This window comes from Acromyrmex echinatior, chromosome 14, assembly GCF_024713525.1.
Source record: "Acromyrmex echinatior isolate Ae372 chromosome 14, ASM2471352v2, whole genome shotgun sequence".
In the NCBI taxonomy this organism is placed as follows: domain Eukaryota; kingdom Metazoa; phylum Arthropoda; class Insecta; order Hymenoptera; family Formicidae; genus Acromyrmex; species Acromyrmex echinatior.
In genome coordinates, this window is record NC_141865.1 from 816,906 (window position 1) to 842,010 (window position 25,105).

Sequence of the window (25,105 nt, forward strand, 5' to 3'; positions counted from 1 at the left end):
AAATATAATTGCTGGTAGAGTTTCAGTATTGTATTTTTTTATTCATTGTATTTTTAAAATTTGATCTGTAAAGTGTAATTAACATTTAAAATTAATAATGATCGAAAGGTTTGTTCTTCATAATATTCGTTAATAATAGTATGAATATCCAGTTTTGGTATAGCCCTTAATTGCAATAAATCAATAAGAATTAAAATATACATAAAGTACATAAAATTTTTAATTATTTTGTAAATAATGTAGGTAATAAATAATGTAGGTAATAACCCCATTAATTAATTCTTAATTTCAAAATAGGAAAATTGCACATTAATTTTATACTCATTAGCATTTATGATAATTTTATATATTATAAAAGGCAAAATTTATAATAAAGTTGATAAATTTATAATAAAGTTGATATGAAAACATTATATATTCATTTTTACAGACAAAGGGCTAACCATTCAAAATCAGCAAAAACTGTTACATACTCTTTGGAGTCACTAATACAAACTGTTAACGATGTCAAAAATAGATTAGGAATTCAAACAGCGTCTAAAAAATATGGCATCCCAAGAAGAATTATTCAATTATTTCCTAGATTTCTATTGTGTTTTCTAGAGAAAATGAAACAATTCCGGTTGGAATCTATTCCGATTTGTTCCATGATAGATGTCTTGATAAGGCGTCATTCGGTACATATTAGTGGCATAAATCGGGACATCACACAATTTTAGTGAGCGTAATTTAGTACATTTGCAGTTCACGTTTAATTCTCTTGTATATTTAAGTAATTTTGTTTATTTTCAATTTTTATATATGATTTCATTAATTTATAGTATCACAATTATAATAAAATTTATAGTTTTATGTAATACTATGTTACTTCTGTAGGAATAATCTTTGCAACATCAGTATTTGCTTACAGTCATTCCGTACGTTTACCTTAATAGTTAACGGAAAATAAATCTTGGATATCCGCCATGATTACAAAAGCCAAATATTTTTGTCAACTATATCACATACACATTAAAATTTATTTTGTTTTGCTCGTAGCTCTTTTTAGTAAGAACATATCGTGCATTATAATTATTAGACGTAAAACAATGAAGATAAGGAAGTGTTTATATTAGCCATATGCTATATGCCGTAATCTGTAAGAATTGATTAATCACAGTCGAGTATTTCTTTCTTGCTCGAATGAGAGAGGAATCCTCCTCCTCAGTCCTATTGCTCATGGTTTATTGATTGGTCTAGTATTGGAAGGAAGAAGTAACGAATTTGGAAATCAATCAATTCCAGCAAAAAATTAGATATTAATGTCATTATGGTTCATGGCAACACCTGAAAATTTTCAGTATGATAATTTTCAGTATTTATAATTATTTATATTTCTCTCTATTAATTGTTTGATACATTGATTTTAATTTGCAGATCGCAAACTTTTTAGTGTCTTTTAAGAAAAATATATAAAAAGAACTAATATCTCTTTATTATCTTTTTTAAAATTGGATCTTTGTTTATATGAATTTCGAAATCTACTAAATCTATATCCCAAAAAATCTTTAAAAAATGGTATAAATATGTATACATGTGTTTACAACCTTTCATAATATATATATATCTATATAAATATATATATATATATATATATATATATAATTTGAGATATCTCAAGAATTTGTAAAATTACGTAATTTGTTTATCATCAGTTTGTTGTAACTTTTAAATGGTGCATCTACAAATGATTCTGAATCAAGATATATTAATAATTTTTTTTTTATCTTAAAGTTGGGTGACGGTTCACAAAGATAAATGAACGCTACTAATGTTTCAAATGTTTCAATTCTTCTTTTTAAAATTGTTTTAAATGGTACTTACTTAAAAAAACAAGATCGATTAAAAAATCGAATGTTTGCGTTTCTGGAAGTTTCTGGCAATTCTGGCCGTTCCACGAAAAAACTTCAATTGAATAAAGGACAGTCCGATTGCTTGTGATCATTCTCCTATTCCTGAAAGTTACTAGATATTAAAGTTACTAGTGCTTCTATTCTGAAGCAGTTTATGCGCATTTTTTTTACTAACAACGTTATTGAACTTCATAAACAATATGCGGCCACTGCGCGCATATGCAGGACGTTAAAACGCTCTCAATTGGCGCATATGCGCTTTGCGGAATGCAGCTTATATCACTCATTGAGCACTTGTGCTAAACCAACGTTTTACATAATGGCTTCTTTAAGTTGACTGTTGTACCAAATGTCTGCAGAATAGCGCCTTAAAGAAAGATATTATTTAATAAACTTATATCTTTTGAAATAACGATAAAGTATTATTGAAGTATTATTGAAGAGAGTATATCACAGCTGTGTGTGAAAATATTGTATTAAAACATTCATGTTTCAAGAGAACTTTCTAATAAGAAAGACAATTGACAAAAGCTAATGGCAATTTTAAATTAAAAATTGTTTTTTATTTAAAAGGATTTTTCAAATGGTACATAGTTTTATATAAATAATAAGAAAAGGTTTTTTATCTTTATAATATACAGTGTTCTGTAAGTTTTGGCCAATCGCTTTTGTGTAGATAGAGCGGACTAAACTGAGAACGAAAAGTTCTCTACTATTTTTTTTTGTAATTTTCGCAATAACAAGATATTAATTACTAAAAATTGCTAAATATTGATCTTGAATAACTTTTTACTCAAATACTATCAATTTCACAGAAAATCTGCAACAGACAAAATCATTAATTTTTTCTCATAGAACTCTAAGAATTTTTTCAAAATTTATCAACTTTTTAGTACTGCATTTTCTAATTCTTACCAACATGAGAAAATACGGTATTCAAAAATTCTGAAAAAATTCTCAAAACTTTATGAAAAGAAAATTAATGATTTTTATTTCTTGCAGTTTTTCTGTAAAGTTAATATTTGAGTAAAAAATTATTGAAAACCAATATTTAGCGATTTTTAGTAATTAATATCTGATTAACCATTGCGAAAATTGCAAAGTGATACAAGATTTTTCGATTCACAAGGAGAGGTGCGACGTGATAATAAATATCCTTTTACCCAGCATCACTTGACATGACCTATGGCTATAACGAGTTGGAATCGATTTCATTGTTATCTCTTTGTATTCTCTCAGTTTAGTCCGCTCTATCTACTCAGGATGAATAATGCCGAAATTTAAAGACACCTTATATATGTTATTCTTATAACAAAATTCGATTTGAAATAACTACAAGTATATTTTGACAATATATGAATTTTCAATTTTAGTCGGAATTTGTAACTAAAATCGCACTATATTTTAGATGTATTAATATTCTGTCTTAATATAATATTTAGTCGCATATCCATTTACTTTTATCACTGCGGCACAACGATCTGGCACTGAGTTAACGAATTTTATGTGGCGTGTAAGAGAGATTTTTTCCATTCCTCTTTTAATATCTGAAAAAAGATTTGTTCGAATATTTATATCTTTAACGCCTTTTGGAATTCTTCCCACAAATGCGATAGGATTTAAATCCGGATTTTAACTGGAGCAGTCTAAAATTTTTATTTTATTTTTAGAAAAGGAGTTGCATGTTCCAAGGTGTTTAGGGTCGTTATCTTGCTGAAATAATCATTCTCGGTTATAAGCTTAAGACAACTTAAGCTTTACAACAGAGAAAATGAAAGAAACAGTCCAGTAATCGCTTGCTTTTTGTAATATAATACAAAAAGCAAGCAACTACTGAACTGTTGAATTATATATTGTATAATAACCAATATATTGGTGATCAAATATTATCTTCAGTATTTTTAATTGAATCGTAAACAACTAAAGGAAATATTAGTAGTAATCCTTTAATTTGATCCACTTAAACATTTATGGACTTTGCGATTTGAAAGCAAGCATAAATATTTTAAGAATATCATTAAAAGCACTCACAAAATTTTAAGAACATAATTAAATTATTATCGCAAAAACATCAATTTTTACAAAATCAATGTTCTAAGGATACATATCGTTCTTTGGTAAAAGCAGATAATGCAGAAGAATATATTAGGTGTAGTAAAAAGAAATCCATTATTTTTCCAATAGATGGTTTTAGTAATCTGTATCTCGTCTACGCGTGATACAGATTACTAAAGCCATCTATTGGAAAAATAATGGATTTCTTTTTACTACACCTAATATATTCTGGAAAATTATTATTAAAATTCAAATATTACATTCACATTAACATTTTGTGCATTTACACAGTAATTTAATATTCGAATATGTAATAATATAATTGCAAAAAGTATTGTTACATTATCATCCTGTAACTTTACATACACATTGTAAATATACTTTTGTAATCTACTTAATTACAAATTAAGAAATTTATTTAATTAATTTTATTTATATATAGAAAAGTTACAAACGCATAGAAATTTACAACTATTACAGTGGGTCTCAAAATTACCCACTTTAATTTTTGTAATTTTACATGAAATTTTTTTACAGTGTAAATAAAGAGGCACGATAACATTATACGTGGATATCGTCTAAAAAAACTGTACTATAATTTAATAGAAAGACACTGAAAGGATATTATATTACAGAAAGTACTGCATCTTCGAGAAATCTGTTCTTTGATATGTGCTCCTGCTTTATCTTTTGGTCAAGTTGCGTTATTAGAAAGAAAAAATTAATGAAGAAGAAAAAATTAATGAATATTTATTCCTAAGATTAAAATATTTTTCCAGATATCAAATTAAGACCATTAGAGCATTATTATATTTTCTCATTATCCTTCCTTAATCCTAGCTTTCAAAGGTGAATCTTGCTTTACACCCTTTACTATTTTCATCGCTGTTTTGACTTGTTTTATAGTAAGTTATAATTGTTTGTCCAAACTAAATGTTGTGTATGTGTTATGAAGGATTAACTCAATACGCAGTTCATCTTACTTACTTATAACTTTAATGACAATTCGTTTACATGGAAAATCGCGAACTTCTGCTTGTTCCTTGTCAAATTCAATGCCAGATCCATCATTAGCTTGTGTCACTCTCGTTCGCAATCTCGTCAACTTTGCCTTTACATAGCCTCGCGCTCGGCGAAGATCAGCAATCTCCGACATCTTTGAAATTGTCTCTTTATCGTAATTTCGAGATTCACTGATATTGCGGTGCGTTACCCAATTTTACGAATACTAGACATAATGGCCAGAAGTGAGATCCGGCTCGAACCAAATGTAAAATAATAATGTAAGTTATAATTGTTTGGATTCCTGTTAATATTTGTACACATATTTTAATTATAACTGATTCTGAGTTATATCACAAAAACGACAGAAATATTCCGAAGAATGAACATTTTCTATCATCAATTTTGTAAAACCTATTTGATGACTTCCTAAATTATCACCTAACACAGCTACTATAGTACCAACAAAATTAATTGTTCTATCAGCAACAGAAATAACTATTCCATATCTTTTTCTATACTTCTTAAGTCATTCATTAAAGAGTTCAGTACCTTATCATATTACCTGTTACATCCCGATAAAATCCTCTTATTCTTTATCGTAAATATATGATTTATACCTTATTTTTTATCTTATCGCTAGGTTAATATTTTATCTTTATTTCAAAACCGAAAATTCCTTTTCTCTTTTATAAGAGGGTATATTCAGTTTCTTTATTTAAATATTCAAATCAACAGATAGATCACGTTATATACTTTTATGCGTCATACAAATTATCTACAGATTATTCTAAAGAATGTCTAAGAATATCACACGATCTTTCTCAAAGAAGCCCTCCTATAAAATAACAAATATAAAAGCGTACATTAACATTAGTAATAGTGTATATTATATTAGCGTTTAACGATTAAGTAATTAGCAGTAAAATAGAAATCTTCCTGAATGCGAGAACGAATATCTTTTTTTTCCCTTTTGCTTTTTCTAATAAAGTTAAATTTTAAACATATGAATGCAGTGGATTCGCCTCGCATAAAAGGTATTAAGAAAAACGGAATTTTTATTACTACAAATTGTTAAAACTCAACTATTACTTATTAAGAATAAACTTGTAGAGTGGGGAGTAGGGCTTACGTGGAGCCTTGCTGCCTTATTTCAAGGAAAGCGCGAGTATAGGTTCTACCAAATTTTGAGGAGTGTCGATTGGTTCTGAAAGGACACTCTCATACCTATTTTCAAAATATAAAAGGAGCTGTCAAAAACAGAAACAGTCAGTCGGTTAGTTAGTTACAATTATTTAATTACAGTTACAGCTACAATTACAGTTATACAATCAAGGTGAGAACTATTTTCGCGTTTCATCAGAACCTCACTTTTCTTTTTCGCATTGTTTTACTTATCGCATTTACTTATTTTAATAAACGAAAATATTGAATCGAATCTATCAACGGAATTTCTAAATCTCTAATCTTCGGTTACATACAAGTACATATACATGTATGGATATCCGAGGGGCTGTTGCGACTGTCGCTGCTAATAGCGTGGCCCTCGTTTATTAACACTTCCTCAGAGAATTCATAATTTTCTCAACCAGAGAGCTGTTACGACTATCGCTGCCAATAGCGTGGCCCCCGTTTTATGACGGTTCTTCGGAACATTATTATTATAATTAATTCTTTTTTTTGCATTACCTTCATGCCTACCAAAGAGGGACGAAGACAAAGAGAAAAGAGATTAAGATTCCAAATTAAATCAGCCCTTATTTCAAATCAAGATCCTTTCCCCTATTTCCAAAAACTTGCGCAATTGCTAGATCAAGACAAACCGGTAGACTCACTCCGCGAACCTGTCTACACTCTAAGGAAATTGGATCAATCTCACGTTTCCTAATTACAAAAACATTCTAAGGGCGATCCACGTAGATTCGCCTATAAACTTCGCGATCTTTTTGGCACCGGATTCAAGATTACCCTTCCTATAAATTATCCGGTACTTCCCAGTGAACCGCATTCTTAACCACACAACTTAATCTCCGATCCCCGAGTAAATTGTTTAAATACATTGAATCAAAAAACGGAGAAAATCTCAATAGTAACATTCGTCGTAACAAAATTTGGTGACAACGGTGGGATACGCTCTGTTAGGCTGTACGGAAAGGAAATCGCAAGTGACTAAGCTATGCAAAAGTTTTATCTATGAGCAAGGTACTGCATACTCAACCAGGAAAAAATCTCGTAATAAACAATACTACCATGACAAACGAAGTCGATATCATCGATCTACAACGAAGATTGCAACAACAAGAACGTGTCATTCGTCAATTGCAAGAACAGCAGCAACATTTAGAACAATCACAAGATACTCCAACGACACTATCTACCGACCTTAATTTCATTTACTTTTCAATCAGAGACGCGTTAGAAGCTGTATCTAGTTTTGACGGAGATAATATCGCGTTTACTCATTTCATGGAAAGATGTGAAGAAGCGCTCAGCATGATTGTACCTTCACAAGAAATTATCTTAGTGCGCGCAATATGTAACAAATTAAAGAGTGATGCTCATAGATCCATACTCGGGAGAGTATTTAATTCCTTACAGGGTTTAATCGAATTTTTACGTAGCAAGTATGGCCCTAGAGAAATGGTTTATGAGGCGCAAGCTCGACTCGCTTATGTCAGAAGAGAGACGAAAAAGTATCAGTTATGCGAATCGTGTCCGCGAAATAGGAAAGCGTATAATAGACGCCCAAAAACGGCAATCGAATGAAATTAGTCACGATTTCAAGAGATCCGTGGACGAGCATGTTTAAGAGTATGTTTCCTACGTGGTTTAAATCCGGAAATAATAATATCAAAAGAAGGAACAGGAAGGAATTGGAGAGCCGCGCTATAAACGCCGAAAGAGAAAACTGTGAAAACGATAAGACAAGTAGTGCTTGGAGAAAAAAAGCGATAACAAACACGCAGGTAATGCGCCCTTGCGTCGGGTAAATGCCGAAGCAATAATGTACCAATACTGCCATAAAATCGGGCATACTGCCGACCGTTGTAGACTTATCAGCAGCAATCAATCTAGACGAAATTTTTTTATCTAACGTAAACTCAAGTCAAACGAACTTCGCATCGAATAATCGAAATTACAATACGCGAATACCACCACCCCTGGGAGGACCACAAAATCCTGGTAATACGTCTCAAATTATTTGCAGATATTGCAAAAAGGTGGGACATACAATTGAAGAATGCTGCAAGCGAGCATTTAACAATCAGGTTCGTAGTAGCCAAGCGCAGGGAAACGGGGAAATTCCGGCGAAGACAGGGACGATTCCGGGAAATACAAACATACGCCCCGTTCGAGCGATAATGACGGCATTCGATACGGATATCGAACAATCAATCTAACGCGCACAGAAGAAGTACCAACAGTCAGACTAGAAAGCAGAGATTTGAACGGTTCTTTAGAATTCCTAATAGACAGCGGTTCGGGGAACCGAACATCAAAAAAGGATTCCTAAAATCTAATGTCCAAGTAAATAGGAACGAGATTCTGAAATTAACGGGAATTACGGCGCATGTATCCTTAGAGCTAGGACAGGTAGATATCTTAGGACGTCCAGTCGCATTTCGTTTAGTGGAAGATGAATTTCCTATACCACAGGACGGAATAATAGGTTCCGATTTCTTTAATCAATGCAAATCCAACGTAAATTACAAGACAAATCACCCGGAATGGGATGATATTAGGATACCATTCGAACCTAAGGAAATTCTAATTATTCCTGCAAGCGCAAATTCACAATTATACATTCAAATCGTTAATCCAGAATTAAAAGAAGGATTTACTTAGGTAATGCGCTGGTGATCGTACGAGATGGAAAGGCATATTTACGGGTAATAAATACGACCGAAGAAGATTACGATGTATTTGTGTCCACTATACAAATATTCGAATTCAATGAATTAACTAATCTTAAATTTAACTCTAATTCTAATTCAAAAATCGATTCAAAAACAAATTGCAATTCTAATTCAAACAACACAAATTCAACATCAAAATTAGAATCAAAATCAATCTCAAATTCTAACTGTAATTCTAATGTAAATTCAAATTCGAATTCTCATTTTAATTCAAAAATCGATTCAAATACAAATTGTAATTCTAATTCAAATACAAATTCAACATCAAAATTAGGATCAAAATCAATCTCAATTTCGAAATCAAACTCTATTTCCTAATTCAGATGCAGATTCAAATTCAATATAAAATTCAAATTCTAATTCTAATACTAACTCCAACTTAAGTGGACATGTATCTCCCGTCCTAATGTCACGAGTTGTACGTCAGTGTGATTGCGCATGTTCTCCATGCCTTTGTTTTGCCGAAGACTGCGTTGTTTGTTAATTTATATAAATTTTTCTCAATCTCATTGTTCGCGCTAATTCTGAAATTTGTATTGAGTTCGATGTGCTCGTGAAGTCATGGAGATTGCACGAATTGTAATATACATTGGTTCTTTGTGATAGGAAGACCGTGACGAGTACATTGCTGCAGATTGCGGTAGTGTATTATATACGTAACGCATTTTATTATACAATGTCGCAAGAACTTGTCTTTTTATTTACCGAATGATTTCTCGCACGTCGAATAAAGCGGTAGCTCGGAGTGCGTGTCATGGAGATGTTGCGGATACTCCAAATTTACCTCGAGAATGTACTCCGTCGATGAATCTGTTACGATGGTTGTAACGTCATAATTGTCTATGTTGTCGGGCGGATTCTGTTAGCGCACATGCGATATTATATATCTACTCAGATCAACCGGTGCCTAGTAACTTTTTATTGCTTTATTAATGAAAATATTTTAAATTGGCCACTTACCAATGTACGCTATCAGAATCCTCCCACATCGTCGATCCTTCGAAAATTGAGATATGGCAATGGCTGACACATTGCCCAACTATACAGATTGTTTATATCAAAGTACATAATATGTCGACTTTTTCGATGGATCGTATGACTGCATGTACTCGTTCTTGCGTACTTATTGGAACATTAACTCGGACCACCACGTATACTGCATTCGACGAATAGAACTATGTCAATTCGATAAGAAGTTGGAAATTGACAGGCGTATAAGATCGCATTTCCGTGTTAAATCACGAATCGAGATATCGCGTTCGATTGTGATACGGTAACATGGTGGAAAAAGATAAGATGTAATGCCTGATGTTTATGCTTCGGTCTTAATCCTAAAATCCTAAAATTCAACCAATGGAATACAGATTTCAGTTAGGACCAATTAAGACTACCAAAGCATAAACAATTTTAAGGATGCGCAGTAGTCAATTTGTTCAAAAGAATGCTAAAAGAATGCTAAAAGAATGCTAAAAGAATGTAGCATTTGATTGATTAGTCATGTCGTAAGAAGAACATGCGCATGCACTATTACATTTTATCTTTTCTTACCACGATAACGATTGTTCTTCGCGGGATCGAACTGCGTTGATCACATTTCAAAATTAGAAATATTTGTAATCGGTTGAATTCGTTTGATAAAGCTAGACGTACAAGACGAAAGCTAAGTTTGACGTAAAATCTGTACGAGTTTTGAACACGCTACGAATTATACGAGTGTATTGCTATAGTTATAAATTACAAGTTATGCGTTACGAGTAGAAGTGACGGACTACGAGAGATAGAGAAAATTGTTATAGCAATTTGCGAGAGAAAATTGTTATAGCAATTTACAAAACTGAGAAAAGACAGATATAACCGGTAAAGCGCGACTAAGTTATTAATAATCTTTGAAAGCTCTCGTATCGCAATATAGTAAATATCAAATTTAAATTTCCGACTTTACGAATTCCTAAGTCACGATCTTACGATTTTTTGGAGTCTGGATCCAGGATGTGAGACAGCCGTTAAAAATTCTGGAAAAGACCCATAAACAAATCGTGACCGCGCATGGTTATCTAAATACGAAATTAAGAAAAAATTGCGTGTGCGTATGTCCGATTAGTAAGGATATTAAGTGTTGACAATCACTGAACAGTTGATCGGAGTGTGTATATGCGGTACACATATGCCACATACGCGTGCAGATCGCGCATATGCGGCCACCTGCTGGTTAAGTACTTTGCGCCACGCTCCCAAGAAGACGTCGAGCATATCAATCTCTCGTGTTCAAAATTCCGCGAGACGGATATATAAGAAGATTGGCGGACGACCCGAGCAACATTCTCGAATAACTTTTTCTGCAAGAACACTGTCCGAGGAGTAACTGTCGATCAATCTAGGTAATTAGAGAAACACCTTAGACAATCCCCTCTGAGACTTACGTGATCACCCTGGGATTCGAACCGAACATAGAGAAGAGTCAGAAGAATTGTTGCCTGTGGTCTCCGATCATTTTAGATCGGCAGTACTCGGCACTTTACCGTCAGCGGTCTTCGATCTTGCACGATCGTTGATACTCGGCACATTGCCATTTGCGGTCCTCGTGCTATATAAGGTACCTGGTGCAGTAGTTCCGCCTGCGGTCTTATCTCTCGAAGTACCCAGTCCATCAGCCATCGATGATCTCGTCTGTAAGCAGAAGACCTGAGGAATTTCCAATAGTTCGAGACACGACTAGGAGGGAAGCGAAAAAGGAGAGATCGTGACGACTCCACTTGCTAAACCAGCCACTGAGGAGAACGATGCCTTCACGAATCTTTCGAGGAGACGCTCGGCTTTATCGCCCTGTCTTTCCTACTTTTGCCTTCGAAGTTCTAGTATTACTAACACTATCGAGCTCGCCTAGACGTCTCATCTCCAATATGTACAAAGATCAGGATCATATGAAAGACTCAATATCACCGAAACTCCCCTTTATCATGCCCGCATCCGCGTAAGAGTTAGTAACGCGGAGGAGTTTTAATCGACGAAGTCGTAGAGAAATCTAGCGACTAATATCCTTCGCTGTCGGGTCCTTGTCAGGGCTCAACCCAAATCAGTCAAACGTTGGTTATCCTATAAAATTCAAACCGTCCTTTTCAGGGCGACTTTATTCAGGACTGAAACACAAAGGTGATGCTCTGTTATATAAACAGTCTTGTCGTACTACAACCCCTAAAATATCAAAGTTGTAGTTTACGGACAGCAAATAAAAGTTCTGGGTATTCCTATCGGAAAATCTTGCGGCCAATAAACAGATTGATGAATGGATCGAAGAAGGATAAATAGATGAATCGTTCAATCATCAACTTTAGATTACGCCAGTCCTGTGTGTGCTAGTAAAAAAAAAGGACAGGTCAGCCAGGTTGTGTGGACTATCGTATGCTTAACAAATAAATTATTAAAGATAATCACTACCTGCTGCCGCAAATAAAGGATCAGGAACTTATTACAGAACGTTCGAGTTTTCAGTATGTTTGATTTAAAGAATGAATTTTTCCGTGGAAATGGGCGAGCTGAGTAGGAAATACACTGCTTTCATCCCCGACGATTATTACGAGTTCCCAAGAGTTCCCTTCGATCTCTGTAATAAACACGTCCACTAACGAATCTTCTGAGGACAGATACACAGTTCCATTTCGGTGATGTAGAAAAAAGTGCATTTATATGACTAAAAACAATATTGGTCGAAAAGTCAGTGTTAAATCTGTATCGAGTTGAAGCAGATACGGAATTACATATAGATGCTTTTACGCTCGGATATGGTGCGATTCTACTTTAAATCTATAATGAAGATGATCTTTTCCATTCCGTTTATTATTCCAGTGGAAAAATGATGCCTGCTGAATCTAAGTATGCAAGTTGCAAATTAAAAGTCTTGGCTATAATCAAGTACTAAGGAAATTTTTCTATTTATTGAGTACGTTCAGTACAGGATCTTAATCGACTGTTGCGTCTTCGTGCTTGCCATGAACAAAAAGGATCTGTATGTACGAGAAGAGTCAGATGCACACACAGAGCTGTCTAGACATAAGAGGACATAGAAAGAAGATGACGGAATGAGAAGACTTCACGGACAAATTTGAAGCTATCTGTTACCAGATTTGTTATCTAGAAAGTCTAATGGTGATTTACAACTTATAATTCCGAAGAAGATGCAGATCCAGATCCGGCGAGCACATGAGCGAAGCCATTTCTAGGTCGTTAAGACTGAGAGCTTAGTGAGACTCGATTATTGGATTCCCAATCTGCGACAGCATATCAAAAAAGTTATGTGTAATTGTATTACTTGTATTTTGGTTGAGGGAAAACAAGGAAAACATCAATGTATCCGATCAAAAAGAAAAGCGATTGTATATACATGTCGATTATTTTGGACCGTTGCCTTCAATGAAAAAATCCTATAAATACAAATGCAGTTGTTGATGCTTTTTCTAAATTTACATGGTTTTACACTACTACCAATACGCAGAAGGTATTAAGCACGTTTGAAACAGGCAGCAATTTTTTGTAATCCACGTCGAATTATTTCTGATCGATATACGGTCTTTACGTCGAACGAATTCAGAGAATATTGAACGGAGAATATTGAACATATGCTTATAATGACAGGAGTGCTCAGAGCAAACGGACGGAACGAACAAATCAACAAAACACACTCATATCTTTTTAACCAAATGAGTGGTATAAATACGTCGAAATGACTCAACAGTATTTGAATACTGTACTTCACCGAAGCATTGGCGCTTCTTTCCGTGTACTTTTTGGAGCACATCCAAAACTGAAAAACCAACTGGAAATTCGAGAGATATTAGAGAAGGAATGGCTTAAATCTTTTCAAGCCGATTCGTATGAATGGCTGGAACTATGGCTCTAAGTGATGAAGAATATAGCCAAATTATAGCAAGAAAATAAGCAAACATTCGATAAGAAAAGAAAGAGAAGTGAAAGTTATTGGGAAGGCGATATAGTGGTCATTAAGTGCACATAACGAATGAAGTTTGCCGATAAATATTTGGGGCCGTACAAGATCACAAAAGTGATGTGAAATTAACGTCGGTCCACAAAATTGGCGAGGGTCCTACTTACACAACAACGATGGCCGATTTTATGAAGCCATGATTCACGAAAGTAGTGACGATTCCTCTGAGGATGAAGACAATCTTATCTGACGTTCGAGGACAAACATGCTTACAAGATGACCGATTGTAGGATTGCATTTCCGCGTTAAATCGCGGAAATTTGATCGAAATACGATAACAACTTCACAAGATCGAGCCGCGTCGATCACGTTTCGAAATCAGAAATATTCGGAGTCGGTTAAGTTCGTTCAGCGAAGTTAGATATGCGAGATGAAAGTCAAGTTCGACTAAATCTATACGAGTTGTGAACCACGCGTTGCAAATTGTACGATTGTACTGCTATAAATTGTTATATAGTTATAAATTACGAGTTACGCATTACGAGTAGAAGTAATGGACTACGAGAGACAAAATTGTGAGAGAAATTGTTGCGGAACTGAGAAAAGACTGAGACATAGTCAGTAAAGCGCGACTAAACTGTTAATAATATACTGTTAGAAATGTAATCACGAGCTTTCTTTACATGTAAATAAAACTTGTGGTTATGAACGAAATTAAAAGTAATGATTTAATTGAAGATTAAGTAGTTAAGATTATAGTAGTTACTTAAATGTAATGAACATGTACATTAAATTTTACGTACATGTGCACAAATATACTTTTTAGTTATAAATATATTAAATTTAATATAATGTCATGAAATTAAGTTCAAATTGTGTAACTTAAAAGTATATTTCATGAAATTTTTAACACTGCAAATGTTAACTACGAAAGCTTTCATATCACGATATAACAAATATTGATATTTTTCTATTCTTCCTAATCAAATCTGATTTTCAAATTTATTTTCTTGACTTCACATAATTCCTACAGCAGTATGTTTTAACATCGCATTCCATATAAAACTTGTATAATATTGTGTATAATAGTACAGGATCCGGCAAAATGATCTCCCACATTTTGCACCGCCACTGTCCCCGAACCACTGAAGAGAGGGGGAGCTTAGCGTAGTCGGTTGGTAGCTCGCGCCTTGCCATTTCAGTTGTCGTCATGAATTGGACGAGCGAGCATCGTGCCTTCGTTATCGAAACATTTATGAAAAGTAACGAATCTGTGATTACGACGCAAAGAACTTTTCGTACTCACTTCGCGCTTGGTAGACATGCTCCAGTTCCAGATCGCAAAACAATACTGTTGTGGGTTTCAAATTTTAGAGCTATAGGTTCAACTTTAAAAAGAAAATCAACTGAAAAAGAATATCGCCTCAAATTATCGAGTGATGGAAACTTTTAGAAATCAGCTTCGAATGTGTATCGAAAAAAATGGTCACCACTTGGACTCTGTAATTTTCAAAACTCAATAAAAACAAATGGCATAGCATAAATTTTCAGTTAATAAAAATAAAATCTAAATAGCATTTACAATGGCGTTTTTATTAAAGATTAAAATGTGGGAGATCATTTTGCCGGATCCTGTATATGGGATCGGATCCTGGTGATACAACTATTACGAAAGTATAAAAAGAAGAGCATAAGAAACCACCGCACAAGTTATAGTTTGTGATATTTAATTATTATTACATTAATTAAAATATTCAACGTTTTACGATGTATTTTTATTACGAAAGTTTTCAAAGATACTTGTTAACAACAAGACATCTGTTTTTAAATACAGCCGCTATATTTATATATTTACCGAGCTTTCGAATGGAGAATCGCTATCACACGTTCACGACGTGCGCGCAATCATCCTCGGATATGGTGTCGCCTGTGAGCGAGCTATAAAATGATTCGTTCGGCGGTAACTCGGTTTTCTTCAACTTTTTGACAATCAATGTACTCGTACGGAAATACATCTTCGAATTGTGAACAGATCGAAATTCTTTACACTGAGATTGAAAAATTCTGACCGCGTAATTTTTAGTTTATCCTTATCGAGAGACAACGCCAATTTATCAAAACTAGTACTGACAAATTTATATAAATCAATAAAACGTAATTTTATAGTTTTCTGATCATTTTCAGTGTCATTACCTATTTCGTAAATGAAATATATTTTGTTATAATTTTGTTACTTCTTTTGTTATAAGAAGTATGTCTACGTATTCTTTATACGTGTTAACTATATTTTTAATAATATGCGTCGTTGCCCGATAAATTGTGAAAAACTACGCGAATACAGTATGAATCTTTATAATTTAAGTTACAATTTGAATAGGTAGGACCTCTGTATCGTCCGGTTAAATGGCAATGGTCGTATACCTGCGTGTCGTCTTTTGCGAATGATTTTTTGCACGTGCGTAGCTTTGTTAAACTTTTTCACTCGTCTCGCGTAAAATCTGCCATGAGAGCGTTAATCAACAAGATAGTCTTTACTTTATCCGCCAAATTTTTTAGTTCCTCGGCGATTCATGCTATGCAGTCATTATCGCGACGAAATTTATAGAAAACGAAATTTATAATGAATTGTCCTACACACAAAAAAGGATTTGATAATAATTGCTAATATTTGTTAATTGTTACTAAATGCTTTGATGAAATAGTGCCAAATAAATATTGGCTAATAATTACTAAATAATTTAGTTAAGTGAACAAAATATTTAATTTAATGCGAACCAAATTTTAGTGAAGTCGATTACAAATTTAGTTTGTTCAAACTAAACTTTGATAATTGTTACTTCATCATCATGAGAAAAATCTCTACAATAAAGGTAAAGTAACAGATTAGTGCGTACATTTCTGCTGTTATCATTATTAGATATTCTTTTTTCAAATGATCAATTCTTATTAACAAATTTTGTTTCCTTTATCAAAATCTGAATTATGATTGAAGTATTTAATTTGATCATTTAATTGTTCTATTGTAAAATACTTTTTTATTGTAAAATATTGAATTATTTTTGCGAAATCGTAAACTCCTTCGAAAAGATTATGCATTATATCGCATATTATATTTATCGAATAATCGAAATAAGGGATTTCATTGAATATACATCTTTTTTTAATACCATGTGCTTCAGAAACATCTTCCGAATAGTTTTGAATACGTAATAAATTTTCGTCTTCTGATATTGCGAAACATGTATTTGATTTTTCATTATAAGTTCTACAAAAATAATTATTGGAGAAACTTTCATTGAAACTTAGAAGATCATTAAGTTCTAAATTATCATCTAATAGTGCTTTTAAAACAAAATGTACATTATGTTTACAACTGTCTGTGTTACTTAAATATTGCAATTCTTTTATTACATTTTGGAAGCATTTCTCATTCCTAAAATTTGTTTGATTTGATCTGATAAATATAGTATGCCCAATGAATATAAAAATTTAATAATTGAGCTCCAAATTATATTTATTCAAAATTTTCAACGAATTAATTTTTCGTTAGCGCTGCATAAGTCTCTTCTAGCAATTTCAGATTGTCGGGATAGACTTGACGCGCTAAATGATGGATTTGAGCGCGATCACGTGGATTTTTAAAAACGACGATGTAATTTGCGTTAAGTGATATATTGCGCTGACTCTGATGGAAGAGGTTCTGCGAAATAAATAACACTGAGATTCTTGTGATAGGTACACCCTGAAAAAATGGAAAAAATTACAAAGTGAATTTAAAAAAAGTATTATAAAAAAAATTAGAAAAAGTGAATCAGAAATCTATTTATTATACTTAGGGGATGATTTGTACCCTTCATTTTATTCCGTAACTGGAGCCTGACTTGCGGCTCATTATCGACTATAAGATAATGAAAAAAAGAAAAGTAAAAAAACATTAGAAAAACAAAATTCACCAAAAATATTTGATGCAAATAAAAAAGAAAAAAGCTATTTACTCTCTCAACGAAGATATCAAAGAAATGTTGGCGATCTTGCTGCGTGCAGGATAAATTCGTGGTGGCACGGCCATGCGATTACCGTTCCAAGCGTTCCCGCGGTATTGCTTCGAGGGCACTTGGTCGAGAAAAATGAAATTTTCCCTGCTTTCCAAACTTTATTTAAACAGACCTCAAATGCGGGCGAACGTGTTTTACAGTAGATGCGGAAAGGATCTCAACGATGCGGTAGCGCGAAAAGAGAAGAAGATTTCAATTAAATCCCATAAGTTTCTCATTGCTGCTGTTATTATTGTAAAAAATATCCTGGAGAAAAGTCGATAAAATTTTTTCTAAAAAAATTACAATATTATCACTTTCATTTTAACCCAATCACTTAATAAACACAAAAGTCTTCTACCATCACTCACGTTGCAATATATTAAGCTCTTTATATTAATCTCGCGCGCGGACAAGATTCAGCAAAGACTGACCTGACCTGAGAAGCATCCTTTGCCATCGTGGTTATCTAGGACATTTATATGCTGCATATGAAACATCTTTAAGATCATAAATGTTTGCGGACTACAGAACTATAGAACTTTAGATGTCACAAAAATATGTAGGTAACAAGGCTCGCATGTTAGAAATAGAGCGCGCGATGATGTCGAACGTGATATCGGGACGGAAGAAATGAATTAATAAAGTACAAGTCTTTTTTTTATAACGCAATTTTTTTCAATATGGTTTTTACTAGTGCGTCGAGATAAAGGATGGGGAATACGAAAAGACATATGTAGTAATGTGAATAAATTTTTTTTTTTATTCATATCTTATTATACTTGGTTTTCATACGTTAAAAACTAATAAAGCTAATAGTTCGCAATCGATGAGTTGATATTTATTGAAGATGTTCATTGATATCACGTATAGTTCTCAGACGCGATGTTGAGAATCGCGTATACTTGACATCAACCGTATCGACGAGTCGAGCTAATCGTTATTCGAACGTTACATCGATACATCCGTTAAGATCAATACGGCGTAGCGTTGTTTTGGTCATCGTAATGAGTACAGATGAAGAATCGAGCGTAGCATCGTTCAGAAAACGCTAACGGTTAGCGGTGCAACGCTTATAAAAATCGTTTCGAAGTATCTTGTAACTATTCCATCGCTGCTCGTAGAGGCTCTTCCACGTTTCGAGAGACAGTGGCAGTTCGTGTCTCGCGATGATCTCCCAGGACGATTTCTACATAACTCGATTCACATAATATCGATCGCCTCCAAACGATCACACCATCTCAGAAATATTACTTTTTAATATGGATTGTCCACCAAACGATCATATTGTCGCACCGCACCATCTTCTTTCTTTTGTGTATAGAACATTGAAACATGTTGTATTCCTTCTTCACGTCGTACGATGCCATTTCTCTCTTTTTAGCGGAGTATATTTTTTCAACCGTTTGTACAAGCGGATATCGCAAGATTGATTGCATCCACGTAAATTGTGACGTATATTTCTGGAATCGAAGAGGGAAGGCAGATCCTTCTTTCCAAGAATTTTGAACGTGTCGCGATACGTTTTATCACGTGTACTTTCTATGTACTTTGTTTGTCATGAGTTTATACATACGTTTATACATACGTTCATACATACGTTTATACACCGCGAATTCCAAAATGTAATGTTTGACGCGCTGAGCTTCTTCCTGATGCAACTGGATGAACGAGTGTTATCGAGCTATGATATTAAAGAATGCGTTATTTTTCTGCGTGCGCTCCGTTCCGTTCAGCACGAGCATCTCACGCTCACGTTATCACTGTCGCCGTCATACGTGCAATCTAACGGTGATATTTTCTCCACGAAAATCAAGCAATCGTTTGTTCTGATCGACGATGCGTATCTTTAAATCCATAATGCTCCTTGCGATGATCGGCAGATAAATGATCTGCGCCGGCACGCTCGGCGAAAATTTGTGTATCATGTGCGTTGCTATACGCTCCCGCGGTCACATTACACTCTCGCGGATAACGTTTACGTTCATTATGTATTGATCGACACGTCCGATTCGCGTCATCTTCACGACCGCAGTATACACTTCGATGAGAACAATCCCAGCAACGATCCGACGCTGTTGGGCTTGTTAAAGTTAATTCTATAGACACATCTAATCTCGCATCTCATCGTGTTGTATTTTGCGTGGAGTGTAATCGGGTATTCTCCACTATCGCCATCATTATCATCATCGGTGCCATTGTTGTTATTGTCACCACGCACTACGTCAATAGTTTCACGCAAAATCGTATCGACGATAGAGTCGTTGGAAAATGATTTTGAAGAACGTTTTTGAAACGACGGAAGACTCGCTAGCGACGAAAGTTCAAAATCATTTGCAAACGTCGGAATTTTTTTAGACTACGTCACACTCTTCCACGGAGCACTTGCATGTGATTCATACGCGTTCATACGCGTTACAGCATCACGATATATCTAGAATGTCATAACGTTCTAATACCTTGTCATTACGTTTGCGAAAGTGCACTGTTTACACTCAAAGCATTAATCGTCGCAGCTATCGAAAAACAGTTTTAGCACAAAATTCTTATCGCGATCACGAAACTTCATCCATATAATATATGTCAATAATCAACAGTCCGACGCACTTTTCACTACCCGCAAGAATCTTAATGCACATGCAACCTTGGCTCTTATCTGCGATTTTTTTGCTTAATAATCCTTTATTACATTGACATTTCTATGCCACCATTGTCTCTTTTCATACTGATCGTTCTCGTAACATTTGTCTCGTTACTATAGGTACACTTTTTGTCGCGCGAGTAAAGACCAGTCAGAAACTGAGTCTCTGATAACTATTCCATATTTCTCATTACGTATACCTAATTTTCGATCGCGTAGGAATTGCACCGGCGATATTTGTACACCTATGTCTCTCTTTTGCGGATTATCGAGAACATACAGCACATCATCTACATCACTATCTTCATCATATGCAATAGCGTGTCGCTCACAATTTTTTTTAATGTGTGCAGAGTGGGCACTTGTTGCACGGAAATATAGTATATTGGCACTCTGCAATTCGTGCAAGACTGACCGCTTAGCATCATTATAATCGATATCGTGCTTCCTTACAAGATACATTCCCACAACATCGGTGTCAACCAATTGGGATCATGTATGCTGCACATACAGTTACAGCACCACTCGTTGTATAGTAACACTGGAGCATGCAGTATTTAGTACGGCTGTTCACACAGTGCACGGATTTCTGGAAATGCCACAAATTTCTCTGCGTGATCCGTATCGTGTTCATTCGAATCACTAACATAACCAGTATCATCAGATAACTTCTTTGTCGGAATCTTGGTTATTTCTTCAAAATCTACTTTCTTCGAACACTTTATCTTTAATATTCGCGGACTGTTGTGAATTATGTTTTTAATATATTCGACATTGGTATCGTTCATTCGCACGATGGCCATACTTTTTCCATTATTGCGATCATTTTCGTTTGTCTTCCAGAACATTAACTGTGGAACTGAGCGCTTATAACTCATTACATATATATTTTTTTTATGACTTTTTTGTCCCTTTATCATTATGTTTAGCAGTCGAAACATTGGCGTTTCTCTTAATGCGTCGCGACATATCATCGATTTGACAGTATATATAAATAATGTATATAGCTTTTTTCATTCAATCGTAAGCTTCGATTACGATCGTTAAGACATGGACCGAGTAAAAAATATATACACCAAAAATCGATCGAACAAAAGGATATCCCCCTCAGCAGTCCCTTGTCACCCAGGTCCGCCAAATCCATTACTATCGAGGGAAAAAGCAAGATATTGAAAATGCTTTGGTGAAAAAGCATCAAAATCATTAACGTGTTTCACATTATCAACGTCATCAATGCTATATATCAAAATATAAGCCATAAGGTATCATATTTAAAGCGCTACTGCTTAACTAGTGTTACTGCATTTTATTCTCTGCTGAAAATACGAATAGTAGTCAAAAAAGTTTTTTCTCTTTTTCCAGAAAGCACTGCTAACGATATTCGAGCCACCAATTGCATTCGAACGTCGTCGATCGCGAAAAAAATGTAATAAAAAATGAAGAAAAAATCAGTGTAATATGAATAAAAAAAATTTTTTGTTTGCATTACTATATATATATATTTTTTCTTTTACTCCCTATCTTTTGCCTTGACGCGCTAGTAAAAAAACTATATTGAAAAAAGCCTACATTCTAGGCTTTGCGGAAAAAAGCTAGACATCAGCTTTTCTGCGAAAAGTATACTATTATAACAAATCTAGGTCCTAGAACAATGACAATAACAAGTACAAGTGAATATTTAGAAACTCCATTTCTTTATTTTTTATCATTGAGAATAGTCTTATTATTTATAATCTGTCATTAATAGTATATTATTAAAATCTTTAAAGTTTGTTCGAAATAATAAACTTAAAAATTAAAAGAATCAATTTTTATATTGTTGATATCACATAAAATCAATATTCATTTTAAAAATACTTTAAAATTTATTATCTCTCAAGTTTGTCATTTGGTACAAAATAGTTCTTATTAAAAAATTTAAAGCCTGCTTCCCTTCGAAAAACATCTAAGTAAACTTGGAAAACGTAACAAAATCTTTATAATTTGATAAAGAAAAATACATACATCAGAATTACGATAAACATATCGAAGTTGGAAGTGTATAATATACTCATACAAAATTCATAGCATAAATAATTAATGCTTTCCCTCGATAACACAGATATTGTCATATTAGGTGTAGTAAAAAGAAACCCATTATTTTTCCAATAAATGGCTTTAAAAATCTGTATCACGCGTAGATGAGATACAGATTACTAAAGCCATTTATTGGAAAAATAATGGATTTCTTTTTACTACACCTAATTACAAATAATAAATTGCGCAAATTACGATATATGTAGTATATGTATGTCCGTTTCTTTACGTATGATAAAAGAAAAGGAAACTTGTGCGATTTCGGCGTCTATATATATATGACACACACACACACACACACACACACACACACACACGCGCGCGCGCGCGCGCGCGCGCGCGTATAGACGCCGAGATCGTACAAGTTTCCTATATGTGTGCGTGCGTGCGTGCGTGTGTTGTGTGTAGTCGTGGCCACGTAAATCAGCTTTATTCGGCACATTACATCCACTGCTTTTATATACACGCACAAACAACGATGTATTACATGCTCATGAATTTTTTTTTCATCATCTGTGAATAATAGCAATATTGTCCTTGCGTGCACATACATACATACTTACGTACTGTTCTAACCAGTAGCCTACTAGCAATAAAAATTCATCATTACATGGCTTCAATTACAGTTCGAACTAGTTATCGTGTACGAACGAGATAGTTCCATTATTCTTTCTTCCTCTCGTATATTCTTTCGTGCCGGTGACGCCTATTTTCCTGTAAAAGTCGAATTCTGTTAGGCGGTTGTAGTGAAACCACCGAGGAATGAGCAAAGGAAAAGATAATTGGAAGATAGCTGAAAAATTTTATATCCCGGATGTATAGTTCAAATATACATATATTTGATCACAGCTTTTTATAAAATTTAATGAGAAATATTTATTAATTTATTTATTTTTATAAATATATGATATAATTTTAAATTTATGTTTTCTTCACGAGAAGTCCCCGGTTTCTCTGTACCATCATTGTTGTCTTCTTTCTTATTTTCGCTCAATATACGATTTGCCATAGCGTCATTCACCAGAACCTTCAAATACTTCTCACATTCTTCTACTCTATGGATGTTGTTTGCATAATCGCAGCATCTGCACAATCCCTGAAACATACACTAGCAAGATTTACAATAGCATGAATTAATGGATCTCATCTGTATCTGGAGTATTTATCGCATGCAAAATAATAAGAACTTGATCACGCGCTTAGTACCGTTGCGAATGAGTGCACGACACTTCATACACGCTAATATCTACACTCCGATTATTATATCGAGCCTAACGCAAAGTCACAATGCTCCACATCAATATCTATGATAATTAATAAATGTACTTATATTATTTCCTAACAATTGATACCCCTGAGCAACGCGAACATTAATCTGCCACCGAATCAGTATTCCGAGTGATGTTAGTAAATACCTGATTTATTTGATACACAGTGGCTGATAATGCTCTGGTTCTATTGATCAAAATCGAAGCTTTCGTATTATAACCACAGTGTCCGAAAGATTACGTATATCGTGCACTTGTGAACTTCACAAGTGAACTGGATTTGTCGTTCACAAGACTAACCGATAGACTAATCGACTGATAGAGTTTGATTTTAAGAGAGACTTTAAATGATTTGAAATCTTCGAATCTACTGAGAGTACGAAGAAAAAGTGTAGCTGCCTAAAACTTAGAGATGTAGAGTAGGCTTGTAACAGAAAAGTTTAGTCCACCCTGATAAGTCTATTGTTGTTTTCAAATATACTTGTTTATTATTTTTCATTATCTAAAAAAAGGAGTTAACGAAAAATGCATTTCTTTTTCTTTTGAGAAATTCCAAGTTATCTAACGTGAAGAAAATGACTATCACCCACTATTATTATTGAATAGCTATCACTATATATATATAGTGATAGCTATTCAGTAGCAGTATATATATTATATATATATATATATATATATATATATACATACATATACTGGCCGTTGTATATTAAATACTTTAGATTATTGACAGACTATATGTAGAACTCTAGGCGCGTTGAGAGAAGCGCTGGCAGGTGTTTATATGAATAAGTGTGAGAGCATCGAGGCATAGGATATAATGGATGGGAAGTAAAGACAGTATATATAGTGATGTGAACGAAAAAGTTTTTATTTACATTGTTTTTCATACGTATTAAAAATTACATTTAATAACTCGCAATCGATGAGCTGATGCTTGTTGAATATATCGCTATCTCGTGTAGCGTTTTGGAACGCGATATTGGAGAATCTTATATCAATACTTGATATCGACTGTATCTACTAGTTTAGCTAATCGTTGAAATGTTATATTGATACGATCGTCAAACTCAACATACGTCATAGCGTCGTTTCGATCATCATTATGCGTACGGAAAAATCGAGACGTATGAGCGTAGTTTAGCATGCAAATTCGGTTAGCGGCTCAACGCTTATAAAATTGTCTTTGTCGTTTCGAGAGTCGGCGACAGTTCTTGTCAGATCATGTCAATGATCTTCCAAGGCGATCTCCACATAACTCGAGCTAACGTTGTTTTCAAT

General features: G+C 34.0%; 2 protein-coding genes and 1 pseudogene across 8 annotated transcripts in view; 2 read left to right on the forward strand and 1 right to left on the reverse strand.

Annotated features, from left to right (window-relative positions):
- The window catches only part of rad50 (DNA repair protein rad50), a 61,703-nt gene that overhangs the window by 2,846 nt on the left and 33,752 nt on the right, over positions 1–25,105 (forward strand). The gene's annotated exons all lie outside the window — the stretch shown is intronic.
- Positions 1,715–5,103, reverse strand: LOC147907304 (uncharacterized). Its single transcript, XM_087413057.1, has 2 exons — positions 4,935–5,103; positions 1,715–3,439 (listed from the first exon to the last, which is right to left on the reverse strand). Exons 1-2 carry the CDS (start codon positions 5,101–5,103, stop codon positions 3,306–3,308), a joined length of 303 nt encoding a protein of 100 aa, XP_087269183.1. The 3' UTR covers positions 1,715–3,305.
- Positions 3,433–23,742, forward strand: LOC147907305 (uncharacterized; annotated as a pseudogene).

Bases quoted from the DNA above. Each gene is read 5' to 3' on its own strand.
- LOC147907304 (XM_087413057.1), bottom strand. From the start codon at position 5,103: ATGTCGGAGATTGCTGATCTTCGCCGAGCGCGAGGCTATGTAAAGGCA. The intron at 3,440-4,934 runs GTAAGTAAGATG...ATCTTTTTTCAG, and splicing joins AATTGTCATTAAAGTTATAA to ATATTAAAAGAGGAATGGAA.